The sequence below is a fragment of the Dermacentor albipictus genome, chromosome 5 (assembly GCF_038994185.2).
Source record: "Dermacentor albipictus isolate Rhodes 1998 colony chromosome 5, USDA_Dalb.pri_finalv2, whole genome shotgun sequence".
Classification (NCBI taxonomy): domain Eukaryota; kingdom Metazoa; phylum Arthropoda; class Arachnida; order Ixodida; family Ixodidae; genus Dermacentor; species Dermacentor albipictus.
Genome location: NC_091825.1, coordinates 37233304 through 37246858, shown reverse-complemented (window position 1 = coordinate 37246858; position 13555 = coordinate 37233304). Strand labels below are relative to the sequence as shown.

At 48.1% G+C, this 13555-nt stretch overlaps 1 protein-coding gene across 1 annotated transcript; it reads left to right on the top strand.

Moving 5' to 3' along the window:
* Nucleotides 1-808: 808 nt before the first annotated feature.
* LOC135909522 (uncharacterized) lies at nt 809-12435 on the top strand. The gene is made up of 2 exons (XM_065441503.1): nt 809-839; nt 12161-12435. The coding sequence occupies exons 1-2, from the start codon at nt 809-811 to the stop codon at nt 12433-12435; spliced, it is 306 nt and encodes a 101-aa protein (XP_065297575.1).
* Nucleotides 12436-13555: the final 1120 nt, after the last annotated feature.

Genomic DNA, 13555 nt, shown 5'->3' with positions numbered 1-13555 from the left:
TAATGCTTAAGAATTAGAGCCCCATTATGAGACGAAAATATACAATTTATTCATCCAGAATAAAGCCGCCACCCCCCGTCCCAAAAAAAAAAGAAGATGCACTGAACCTCTGGCACATGCATCGACAGCGAACAGAGCAAACAATCTGAAGTATTTTCTTCATTCAAGCCAACACACTAAGATTCTCAATGCATTTTCATTTCGCCACAAATGCATAGGCACAACCGGCTTGGCGCAACATCCACATCTCGCGCTGCAACAAATTGTGCAATGCCTCGCTGTTTCATAGTGCGGCCGATAGATTACGCATGACCAAAATTCAGCATTGTGCATACTTAGTAACTTCACCAATGAAGAACCCCAAGTTCTTTATGAGATTAGGATTCATACGTTACTTTACACAATTTGTGATATCCATTTATCTATTTATGCTTAAATAACCTCTTTCCCAAGAAAGTGAGCCATTTGGAAGGCACCCTGACAGACAATTAGAACAATCGACAAAAAGTGATCAACCAGCGAAAAATTCTGTTAATTACAGTAACGCTGACATTGAAGGCGCCTTAATTCCTACGTACGTTCCGTCGACACACCCGACTACGCTCGTAATGTTCCCACGAAGTGGGAAGCATTCTTTTATATATGCCCGCTCCGCCGCAGTATTCTGGAAAGCTAGCCACCGCTTACGCACTGCCGCATCGATAAGCGCGTCAGACACATCTCTGACACAGTGGCTAACAGTAGTTTGATGGCGTCCGATGTAACGCTCGGCGCCGACGCTTCCCTGAAAACTCCCAGTCCCGTAGAAATGGAGGGCACAGATGACTTGCTCTACAACGGTGAGTGAATGAAGCCCGCCACGCTGTCTCCGCAGACGAGTCTTCGCCAAGCTCGTCACACAGCCAGCACACTGATGTCTTCGACAGGCGAAAATGACGCTGAAACTCCCCGTCGGTCATGCAGGTGAACGGGTCCGGACGGTCATACTGACGCTTGCTGCCGCTGGATGCAATGAAACAGGCTGCTGCTGCTGCCGCCGCCATGTTCCCGAGTTGAACTCGGAGGGGGTTTCGCGATGTACGAGTTTAGCACGAGTTCGCCTGTCAATCAAAACCAGAGGTCACGCCCCGCGCGAGGCATGTAACTATTGCGCGCGCACCCACTACAGTTGGGCCACGCCCAACTTATCTTCCGGCAACAGCGACGCGGTGTCGAGCTGAGAGGCATCAACAATCTTGACCGCCGACATAAAACACGCACAACGCACTGTCATCGGTGATGTACGGAGCACCACTATCGAAAACAAAGCGTTGCCTGTCGCTGGCATACATCTTCTCGGGCTGAGATGGCCGCACAATACGGTTTCATTGCCTGCATTGCGGCGCGTAGCGCACAGTAAATAATTATCGGCACGTCACTGTAGGTGCTTGCAAGGCGTCGAGGCGTCGAGGGGGACGACGATGCTGAGGAGTGCTTATTGCAGCAGTCGTTTCAGATGGCTGCTCTGTCATCGGTGATGAAACGGAGCCATAACGTCGTAAACACGATCAGCGTCCGAGAATCGCTCGCTCTTCTAGGCCCAGTGCAATGGCATTTCTTCATCACAAGCACTGCGCACTCAACAGTTCCAACACCTCTCTCCGTTCGAAATCTGATTTCATAACTGCACACAAGAGCCCTCACCCGCCAAAATGCGAGTCCTGCGGTGTCGTTACGATATCCATCTGCGATCGCTGCTGGCTCCAGCAGAGGTAATCCGCAAGCACCTTCGACTGCACAACACACTCATATACTGCGCACATGCGCTCAGAGGCGCCTTCACTGGGCAAGCGATGAATTGTGTCGCTGGGGCAGCACGCACTTTTCGCAAGGTATCGCAGAGGCTTCGCGCACAAAGATAAACAGGTACATTTTCACTGAACTGCGTCACTACGCACTCTAAAATAACATACCGCCATGTTACAGCGACAGCTGTTGTGTCGTTTTTAGTTGGTAAACCGGGGGCCTTAATAGCCTAGTGAAGCGCCTGCGATGAACAGCCGTACCGCGGCGCTGCGTTTTTATTCCCCTAATAGAGAAAGAGTGGCCATGACCCTCCATGGATCATGACCGACTTTATTGAGAATAGCACTGCAGCGCCCCTAGGCGACTTATCACCGAATGAACGCCCTCGTGCGTGCGACCCGCTTCAATGTACTGCTTCTAAGCTTTCGCCTCCCTGTCACCACTCACGGCAAGAAGTGCAAAATTTAATAATTTGCTCGATCTCCGTTTGTCATCACAAATTTCTAGGATTGAAAACGAAAAACAGATACCTAAAGAAATAAAAATGTGCGTTATTTTATTTCTCGTATTTTAACGTATTCGTTTGAGTGAAAGTGTAGGTGCAAGAATGCGCCGCATGTATACCCGTTCGCATTCGATGGAGGATAGATAGATAGCGCCCGAAAGATGAGGCACGCCCTTGACGCGCCCGGGAAAGGCGTGGCAAACGGCTCACGGCAAGTGTGCTGACAGACAGCGGGGCAGTCACGGTATCGCTAAGTTGCGATAATCCGTGGATAACAGTACGCGGCGCTGGCGCGTTTCGTTGTGCAGCCTTCTGCGCTTGAAACGTGGAAGCAGCGTGCCGCGCAGGGTGCGCTCATGTTGTCATACGCGACTTTTTGTCTACATATTTTTTTTGCCTGCACCTTCGGCCCGTTCCGCGGTATCTCCGTTCACTGACTGCCGTCGAGCAAACTCGGGCAAAACTCGGTTGAACGAGAAACTCGGCGCATCCTGCATAGCACCCCAGGCCTCCGCGATTGATCAAAAACTTCTTTGGACCACCTTCCTTCACCTTTCTGTCACGCGCCGTCAAGAAAACCGCGACAGCTCCCCATCTTATAAGACTCGTAAGCATTTATTATGCATAATTTTACCGACCAAAAGAGAAATAGTCATTTCTCATTCGACGCCTCTTCGCCATTAGCCCTCGCCTATTGGTCAAACGTTTTACGACTGCGCCTACTTCATCTGCCTGTCGCGCGACGTCACAAAACCGTAACACCTAATGGCGTCAAAGTGACGTGTACGCGTTAAACATGCATTATTATGCCGAACAAAACTTAGTTTTCTTCTGAATAGCCGCAGGCTGCCCCGTTCCAAAAGCAATAAAAAATGGCTGCCGCGGATCGCTGAGGCACTGGCTACTCGCACCTGCCGGAGAGCATGGATTTATTTGTGTGTAATAAAACTTCTTGCGTGGCCGTGTAACGTTTGAAGAACTTTCGGCACGTTTACGACATCGTTCTGCCAATTCTTCGTTGCTGAGGATCTGTTTAAGCGTCATTCCTAAGCTTCCATTGAATGCCGTCCCGATTGTCGACGAGCGACTGCAAGCTAAGTAAAACCCTAGTTACACGGGCGTGCTAACCACAGTTAAGACGCGCCTCAGTTACCGGGCTGAACTATGGTTACCGGTAACTACGGATGGACATATGTTACACGGGAAAACCTGTCCTCAGTTAGTGCCGCTGCAGCGCTGTGAAGCAGGTCACGTGATAGTCATTACTGCGAATGAAAATGTATTTGTTTAGCTGTTCTTTCTAAGTATATTGACATACAAACTCTATTTTCTTTAAAATGTGTCCGTCGTATTAACGTCTGCACTCTCTAAGTATACTGATGCAATCCCATTAGCGGGGTTTGGCAGCAGTTAGAGCCAGTCAGTCAACCAAGGGCCAAAGTCTATTTCACGGTCGGTGCGAAAGCCAAGGCAATCCATTGCTGTATCGGTATGGTTACCTGAGCGCCTGTGCTGTGATAAGCTGTGTTTCTGGTGTTCTTGCTAGACTGTGTCCGTTATTGCTGGACGTTTTTTATTCTGTCGTTTCTGGCAGCTTTAATCTTGTGACACCAACTGCTCGATGGCGTTGAGCAACGTTGTTTCTTGTGGGGACGAAGACCTCGACGATTTCTTCATTATGCTTGCCGCTCAGCGAACAGCGCTGCACAATAAGCAGAAGGAAGTGCTCCGTGTACTGGAAGAGATTGAGCAACTTGAACATGACAGAGAGAACGCTGAAAGACGCTGTCGCCTACTCGTGGCCACCGCTGTTCGACTCTGTTCCCGTGAGCAGCATGTGTGGTCGCACCCGCGGGCACAATCTTGGTATGAAGACAAGCTCCCGCATTTTCCCGAAAGTGTGTTTAAGGAAAACTTCCGACTTAATAGGGGCACGTTTCGATATATTGTGAGTGTGTGCAAATCGATGGCACGGCAAAACACGAACATGCGCAGAGCCATCCCTCTGGAGAAGCGCGTGGCGATTGCTTTGTATCGGCTGGCTACATCCGCTGAGGAGCGAACCGTGGCCAATCTCTTTGGCGTCAGCCGTTCGTCCGTCAATATAATATTCCGCGAGTTTTGCAGTGTTGTTGTGCGGCGCCTAGAACCGCGGTACGTGCGCTTCCCCTCAGCACAAGGACTAGTAGAGCATCTGCGTCAGTTCAACGCTGTTACAGGGTTTCCTCAAGGAATTGGCGACCTGGATGGCTGTCATATTGAAGTCAACCCTCCGAAAGAACACGCCGCCGACTACTTCAACTATAAAGGATGCTACAGCACCATTCTTCTTGCTGTTGTTGATCACCGCTACAGATTTATGTACACGAACGTTGGATCCCCGGGTCGAATACATGATGCGGCAGTATTCGAGCGGTCACGTCTGCCAAGTGTACTGAGCAGCAATTTGTTCAGGTTGAATGCCAAGTCAATTGAAGGAGTATCGGTCGGGCCTGTTCTCTTGGCTGATCAAGCATTCCCTCTGCAGCCTCACTTGATAAAACCTTTTGCAAGGCCAGGTCCTACTGGCTCAGTATCGCATATTTTCAATTATAATCTGTCAAGCGCTAGACGTGTTGTGGAAAACGCCTTCGGGCGACTGAAAGCGCGGTTCCAAATCATGCATAAGGGCCTGGAATGTGAGATCGATAACGTGAACTGCATCATCCGTGCTTGCTGTGTCCTGAACAACATATGTGAGCAGCTAACAGATCACTGTGATGCAAGCTGGATTGAAGTTGCGCGCAGTGAAGATGCAAGGCGGGCTCAGCCAGTATGTACAAGCAGTCATAATGAGCCACTAGGAGTGGAAGTGAGAGATGCACTTGCAAAGCATATTGCCGCGCGCTGTACCAGCTAAGTTTTGCTACTCACGACACTTTTAGGGAGACACCATGAGACAGTGACAAGCATCGGTCTACAATCTATATGCTGCACGAATTCCATTTGCACAGTTTGTAAGAATTGTGCAAGAAGTTGTGTCTACTACAAGCAAGGTCTCGCTTTCAGTGCAGTGCTCGATGAGGAAAGTTTTCTTACGCCAACCACGGACATTGCTCCTTACTTTTCCAGTGTGTTGTGAACATTACTTAGCATGCAGTGTAAATGTACTCTCTGCTTTGGTTTTCTTGCACTCGCTTGTGTGACACTTATGGCTCCGCTTTCGGTATGTTTTGTATTGTGAATGAATTGTAGACTACAGAAGGCTGGAGTAGATGACTGCTTTTTATATACAAAGTCAAGAAAGGCACCGATAGATGGAAGTACACTGTGTGAATAGAAGTTGTATAAACAGGGATAAAATGTCTCATAAAGGCTGGCTGGCATTTCGATAGGTGGACTTTTATCTTATTGAAAAGCTGATTTACACATAGCGTGCTTTGTATATTTAAAGCAGTATTGCCTTGTGGCTTTCTCACTGACACAAATGAATGCAGGAGTTAAACTTTGCCTCGCCTATTTAGAATAAAAATGATAGGTGTGGCTTAGACATTTAGTGCAAACAAGTACAGGCGGATGTATGGGACATCCAAAATGAGTATTTTATTAACGAGTTTGACGAAAGCAAAACAAAAATCATGTTTGGTTCCTCCCATTCAATCTTTATTTTGTCTGAATGCAAAATAGTTCTTTATAACCTCCAGGGTGTTTTTGTTAATCTCATTCGCTTCCTTTTGGAGCTGCACTAGCTCTTTGCGCAGCTCAATGGATTGCTGGGCATTTCTTTGGGCTCTCTCTTCTGCGCGACTGTGAAGCGCCAACACATCCTGCAAAAGCGATGACGGCCGCTTTCGCTTTCTGCTGCCAGGTGGGCAGCTGGCGGCAGGGGTTGCAGTGTTCTCGTCTTCACCGTTTTCATTTGGTGGCGCAGGGCTGCCTTCCACACTTCCTGTTGTCAAATGTTGTTGTTCTGCTTCCCATGAAGCGATGACTTCAGCGTCATCAGGCGCTTCATTAACTTCTGGCAGCTGTGTATGGCAGGAAAAGATGACGGCACATACGTGTAAACTGAAAATGCACCTCTGCAAACTAGTTGCTGAATCAGCAGCATGTCTACACGAAAACCAGTAGACCAACCAGCTGCGTTCTCACATGTTACATGCAGCATATTACGTATTTGCAGCATTACATTTGAAAACAAATGAAAGTTTTCAATACAAACTGCATTCTGGCAAATAAGTTTGCGGAAGCTCGCAAGGTGGAGAAAATTTCATGAATGGGAAAAATTGTCGTCAGCTCTGCAACTTCATGCTACAGTCACGTGGATGACCGTATTTCTGTTTCACTTCCAGTGCCACTTAAGATACTGTTATCACAGATATATAGAATCCTGCAACATTGTTTGAAAAAACATTTCTGCTCTTCACATACTACAAATGTGCTATCTACTGCTTACACATGTGTGGACATTCTATGCCATATTTAATTTGATTAACAATACTTTCTTTCAAAATATAATACACCTTAAGATTTTTGTTGTGCGTTTTCACTCAAATTCGTACGCTCTAATGCATTTGTGGAAAAATGCATAATGAAGTACCTACAACTTCAGGGAGATGTTCGCTGTTCCACACAGTCGAGATACATGTTTCAACGAAGTGACTGTGCTATAAGTAGCCATTTTTATTATTTCTCCTTTCAATATCTTGTGTCTAATGATAGGAAATCAGTTACCCTATTTGAATGTCTAATTGAATCATCAGTTACTAAGTGCATACATGTTACAATATCCTCACATTAAATTAATAAATTGTATTTGCTCTGGCATTGTTTGTCGATGTGCTCATAACTCTGAGGCACTTTGTTCGCATTGCTGTGTGCCTTGCCAAGCAAAGCTGCATGCATTTAGTCCAGAAGCCCCTATATATTTGTTGGAAATTTGCAATTAAAGCACTATTTTATATGCTATAATGCATGTAGAAACTGTATTTTTGCAGGCTGTGTACTCAGTGACAATAGTTGACACTCACGCCCAGTCATGTTCACCAACCCTGACTTGCGCTCAAAGCCAATTCACATTTACTAGCACCCATTCACTCTCATACTTGCGCCTGCTCGCACTCGCTGGCACTCACTCACATGCACCCACTAACACTCGCCAACAATCCCCCTGTTAATGCTTCGGTCCACTCAAAATCACCTTCACTGAATTTCATTCATACTCTAACTAGCACACATTAATATTCATCCTAATCAGTCCCAATCAAGCACCAGTGCTCACTCCTGTGAAATGAGTAGGGAGCAAGTATGAGAGAGTACTCATTAGTGAGTACACCAACTATGTATAGCGCTGTAACGATAAACAGTTCAAATTACCTCCACGCTCTCCTCCACAAGGCCAGTGTCGTTGACAGGAAGCGTCCCCAAAAATGAGTGGAGCTGCCAATAAAAAGGCCACTCAACACCTTTTGAGCCATTCGATGTGCCAGTGCGCCTCAAAAGAAAATTTCATTTAGTGTACAAAACTTCTCACAGCATGCAAATGTACTTTTAATAGAATTCCCCCCCTTATTAGGGGAAAAAAGAATTACATACACTGCTTTTTATTAGATATAAAAAATTGCACACAGACTGGCACTGCTTTCACAAGTTACATATCGCCCACTTCTCTGGAACTGTGCACAGAAAAGGTACAGGAAGGGAGAGAACACTGCGATGCACTTGAACATTCGGCGGACTGAGAATGTGTACAATGTCAATATAGCTCAATCGGAATTCTTCTTGGGCAAGTTCGTGGGTTCTGCTAAACATCACTTTGGGTCGCATAAAGAGAGGTATGACGGAAGAACCCACTCAAACTTTTTATGTATGTCCTGCCTTCGCATGCCTCTTTTTATGCCCGTAAACGATGCTTACAATGCCAAATGCTTAGTGTGAACTCGGAAGGAACGCAGACTTTGTGAGGTCTGTTGCCTTATGTTATGAAGCAATCAAACAGATGTAAGAAAAAGGTCGGCGAACGTGCGGTGACGCCGAGAATAAAACGGGCATGCGATTACGCAGCGTCAGTCGCTTCATTTTCGCTGGCCAGCTTTCTTTCAAAAACAATAGAATAACCGCGTCGTAAACGTGCGATCACATGCATTATCACGTTTCAACTAAGGCCGGATCCAAGACTCCTTGTCGGTGCCTCGGCCCATCCAAATCGTGTGTCGGAGCAATGCTGTGTTGGTGATCGAGCACGATCCGGACTGAAATTCCCGACCACTATTGACACCCCCATAGCTTTCGCAGAGGAGCCAATCGCGACCGAGAAATTCGATCCCGATCGGACTCGACCGCGATCGATTGTGCGTCGTGTGACACACACACAAGATAAGGCCCGACTGCACCGGCAGGCGTAGCGTGCGAGCGCTTATTTTGCATGCTTTTGAGTTTGCGCATCGGATTTAGTCGACACATACGCACAAACACAGTCGCTATACACTATCACAACGTGATTATTGAAGTATCCGTACTCACCGGTATTGCTTATTCAAGTTTTCGAGCTTCTGGCGTAGCTGCTTGGCCGTGTACGGCACTTCGCCGGCAGGCAGGCGTGCATTCAGTGCGCCCGTCATTTGCTGGTAAATGCGCGCATTACGCGTGTTAGAACGCAGCGCGGCAAGATTATCCTCCCAAATGCGTATCAACGACTCTGTTGTTGCAACAGACCAGTTGACACGCCTTTGGGAAGATGTTTCGGCCGGAGTCGCGCCGCCTTCGTCCATCTGCATGGGTGCCGCCATCTTGTCTGTTAGCCTCGCTAACTGAGGTGGCCAACCTCAGTTTGCAGCGACCATGGTTAGTGGAATAACCGCAGTTAGGCTTTCCGTCTAACTGGGTGTAACTACGGTTAGCCGGAACTGAGGTGCGTCTTAACTGTGGTTAGCACGCCCGTGTAACTAGGGTATAAGAGAAAGCGGACCAATCGCAGATGGTGGCACCACCTTCTTCATCCGGTTATCTATTTTCAGTGCACTGGTTCAGTCCCATCAAATCCCTCTCCACTTGAGCGTGCTCCTCGCCTCTTCTGATCCAATTAGATAAGACAAGCCGCAAATTGTAGGTAAGGTTATTCTTTTTTCAAGCAAACAATAGGGACCTCCTATGAACGAGGATCTCGTTTGGTTGGTTTGTTCAGGCAACCCCGCGGGTGACTGCCCGATGATTGCGTCGGCGGTTACGCAAATTGGGCGTCAGGAGGTTGGAATAAAAACATCTTGGAATAGTTTTACTTCATACAGCCCTAGTAGACAGCTATACAAGGTAAGACAATAGTGTTATCGACTGCATGGACTTGTAAACATTGGCTTGCTAACTAAACTACGACATGTACCATGTTGTTGTACATGATACATGGTACAACAACATAGTAGACAGCGCGCGAAGTCCAGAGCGTACGTCTTCTTCCGACCACGAGAAAACATCTTCGTCAGCGTGTCACAATACAATGTGTAAGCGCCATTTATAAGGCAACCGCATGCATGTGCGAATCATGTGGACTACCACTACCCCTTTTTGTGCTTTGTTTTGAGTTTGCCCTACTTCTTGATTCTTTCAGTTTTGGCAGCAATGTGTGAAATTAACGGAGGAAAGAAGTCAGCGAATAAAAGCTGCTAAATATCCGACTTGAAACTTTCTTAGTTTCAAGTTCACCCCTGTTCTGCATTCTTCACCGATGTCTTTCTTGTCCTCTTAAGCATAAACAACCTATTTCAAGTAGTGATCACTTTCCCTGAAACCTAACAGGGATTTTGACAACGCAGGAACGGTGTCACACTTACCACCCTCGTTGCAGGGAGTGGTTACGTTGTCGATGTTCTACGGGCCGCTCAGTTCGATCCAAGTGTTTCTCGTTACCGACTCTACAGAAAGGCCTTTCTCCGTGTGTCCATTGACGTACGACACCTATCAGATCCATTCCTCCGACTGCTTTTGGTCTTCGCCTGTTCTGCCTCATGGGAAGCTGTTTTATTCATGTGAGACGCTGGGGAGCGCCGTCTCTTGGGCTAATTCAACTGCGAATTGTCTGGAGCCCTATCTACGCGAAACCGTCTTTTTGTGCTGGCAACCTAAGCGTGGCTTTGCCTCGCCTGGAACCAACGTTACGAGAATAGTTTCAGTCGTCAAACTCTCCGCGTTCACCATGCATCGTAGGTAGAGTAATGTGTCGACCTCCGCCGACTCTTCTTGCTGCGCCGCCGCCGCCGATGTTTTTTGTCGGCGAGATTGGCGCAGCATTTAAATAGGAAACGATTTTTTTAAAGTCAAATCAGCTTCTTTTAAAATTTTGTGTTGCTTCGTTTAATTCTTTGGCCTGTCTCAAGCGTAGAATCATGTCAAGCAGGTTAGCAGTTAAGCAACACAATAGAAACAAAAGCAAGCCTGCTCCCCACGCATCGGCGCATGCGTGTTGTCACGAGTCAGAGGAGCGTGCGATTCCGAAACTTCTCCTTCGAAAGAGAAATATGGCACAACGAGAATAAACAGCGGCCTCGGAACGTCGGAATCCCGGCTGGAGGGTCGTGGGCACTGTACTTGTGGGCAGAACCGATGATATGTCTGAAAGCGGAATCAACGCGAGAGGTTCAACGTGTAGCAAGATAGAAATTTCAGGCCCTGTTGCGTTACGATGCCTGTTGGAAATTTTGGGCCTTTGGATTCCAAATTCCGGCCGTTTCATTCGACGTTTTCTAGCTTTTACATGTGCAAAAAATATTTGGCATGTCTACTACATGGTGCTGTTTCTTTGTAGCATTCATATAAAATATTGAATGCAACTGACACCGAAAGCTACACTGAACTGCAGTGGAATTTCGACATGCAGGTTCGAAAAGAAATCTATCTTTTTAGAAAATAATTGTCCATCTGAGCAATGCCGGCTTTTCTACTAAACCAAACTTCGTTCATTGAACCTGGTGACAACGAGTTAACAAAGAGCAAATTTGATTTCTGCAGCAATGTAACATGTCTCAGCTAAAAAAAAATGTTCACCTGCTGTAGAAAGAAAAGTATCTTTAGAATACGCGGGCAATATACCGGACACGCAGTTATTTACATGAACGTACTGCTGTCAAGTGTTAAAAAAATCCGCAGTTCCGCCTGAAAGGCGAGGCACCGATTTCGAAAGCAAATTAATAGATAGCGGAAGGAGGTAAGGATAGTAGTTTATCGGCCGTGTAAACTTGTGAACATCCGCTTAGTAGGTAAATTAACAATCAGAATGTGAAAGCGCGACTAAGCGAGGAGGTAGACAGAAGCATGAGACACACACAGAGACAGCCCTGTCTTTTTGTGTCAGCCTCTCTGTAAGTACTTGTTAAGGCGCGCTTACACATTAAATGATGGATTTAAAGCAACTAGCCTGTAAACGTGTTTAGACTAAGTTACCGAACATAGTGTAATGCTCAAACAGGTAAACATGAACACGTTCTCCTGGATGAGCGCGGAAACTCCCTGGAAAATTCTGGAGTGAGAAATTGCGGCAGGAGCATCAGCAAGCGAGTTGACCTTCATGCATGTCTCGCTTCAGCGCGAACGAAACGTTGAAAGCAAAGCGCATATGAAGCTACCGCAACTACGCGCACTCTGCAAACATCGCAGATCGCTTTGAAGATCAGGTCCGTGCGGCGCGCACTTTAACGCACGAGCGCCGGCAAAGTGTCACCACGGCGTCCGCCAAAAGCGTCTACTACGGCGTCCGCGATTCGCGTGGCCAACGCCGTAGGGGACGCCGCGGTTGTCTCCCCTCTGTAAGGAGCGGTGGGCCAGGAGGACATCCAGGCACCATAGCAGCCGCCGTAGAACCCCCTCCTCCGTCTCCTCACCCTCTTGCCTCGTGCGCCACAGGAGTGGCTGAGCTCGCGGGGCTGCACCTGGCTGCCGACCTCCTTGCTGAGCACCTTCCCCAGAAGCCGGTGGCGGTGGTGTGCGACTCCAAGCCAGCGCTCCAGACCCTCGTCAACCCTCGGCGGGCAGGACTTAAAGTGGTGCTGCTGCTTGCCAAGTTAACGGCTCTAGCCACCGCCGGAATCCGAATATCCTTCCAATGGCTGCCCTCACATGTCGGGGTAGCTGGTAACGAGGAGGCAGATACTACGCCAAAGCTGCCGATCATGATGTAGTCCCGGTTACCTGAGTGGTAGCGGCTTCGGACTACACGAGACATCGGCTACGGTGCCTGCTCACCTCCATTCACCTGTACCCCGAGTGGCTAGTGGCAGGGCCCCCAAGCCACTTCCAGAGAACGGACTCTCCAGAAGAGACCGTTCCACACTACTGCGCTTGCGGACTGGCTGCACCTGGACTGCGGCCCGGCTGTACGCCAAGGGCCGTGCCACGTCGCCTGCCTGCAAGAGGTGCGGGGACCCCGAGACTCTGGAGCACCTTCTCTGTGCTTGCCCATCCTTGGCGCAGGAACGTTCCACAGTGATGAACACCTACAGACGCCACGGCCTTCCAGCGGCCACAGAGACTGACCGGCTGTTCCCAGTGTGTCCACAGCTCCCTGTGCTGCGAAGCCTGCTGGAGTTTATAAGTTCTACGGGAATAGACACCCTATAAGCGCCCGCTACAACGCTGGCAACTTTGCTGAGGACTGCCACCTGTCGCGCATAGTGGAGTATATTAGGCCACATCCTCCCTCTTTCTCTATCATCTTTCACTACCCTGATGACGCTTCGCCGTGCTCCCTGACGGGTTGCAGAATCAAGCGTCCTTCCTTTCCTTAGATCACTATCATCATCACAGGAGTGGGCATGCATCCGGGCCAAGTTCATCGCTCGCGCACGCGAAATTGAACGGCGTTCGCCGGGGCACCCGCACAAGTTTTCACTCATACGGCTGTTTCAGATGGCGCGATTGGGGTGCAAAAAATCGTTCTGCCGCCCACGTTGCAGAGCAATTTTCCTTGACTGACAGCTTTCACATGCGTTTGCGGCAGCGCGATTTCCGTCGCAGCGATGTGCAAGGTTGCCTCCTGCTCACAAAGTATCTATGCCTGCATCGTTAAATAAAAACAACATGAAAATTAGTCTAATATTCGCATTTTCCTATTTTTATTCGATAATAGAATAGGAACACAATTTCTTAACGTTTAAAAGCCTTGAGACTTTACTATAGTTTGCAGATACGGTGAGTGAGGCACTGCACAACACCGCAAGTATGAGCGTGTGGCTTGTGCGGCGGCGGTGGCATGGTTCTGTTCAGTACTTTCTAGTTTCGTTATTACTATGGAAGCCGCAA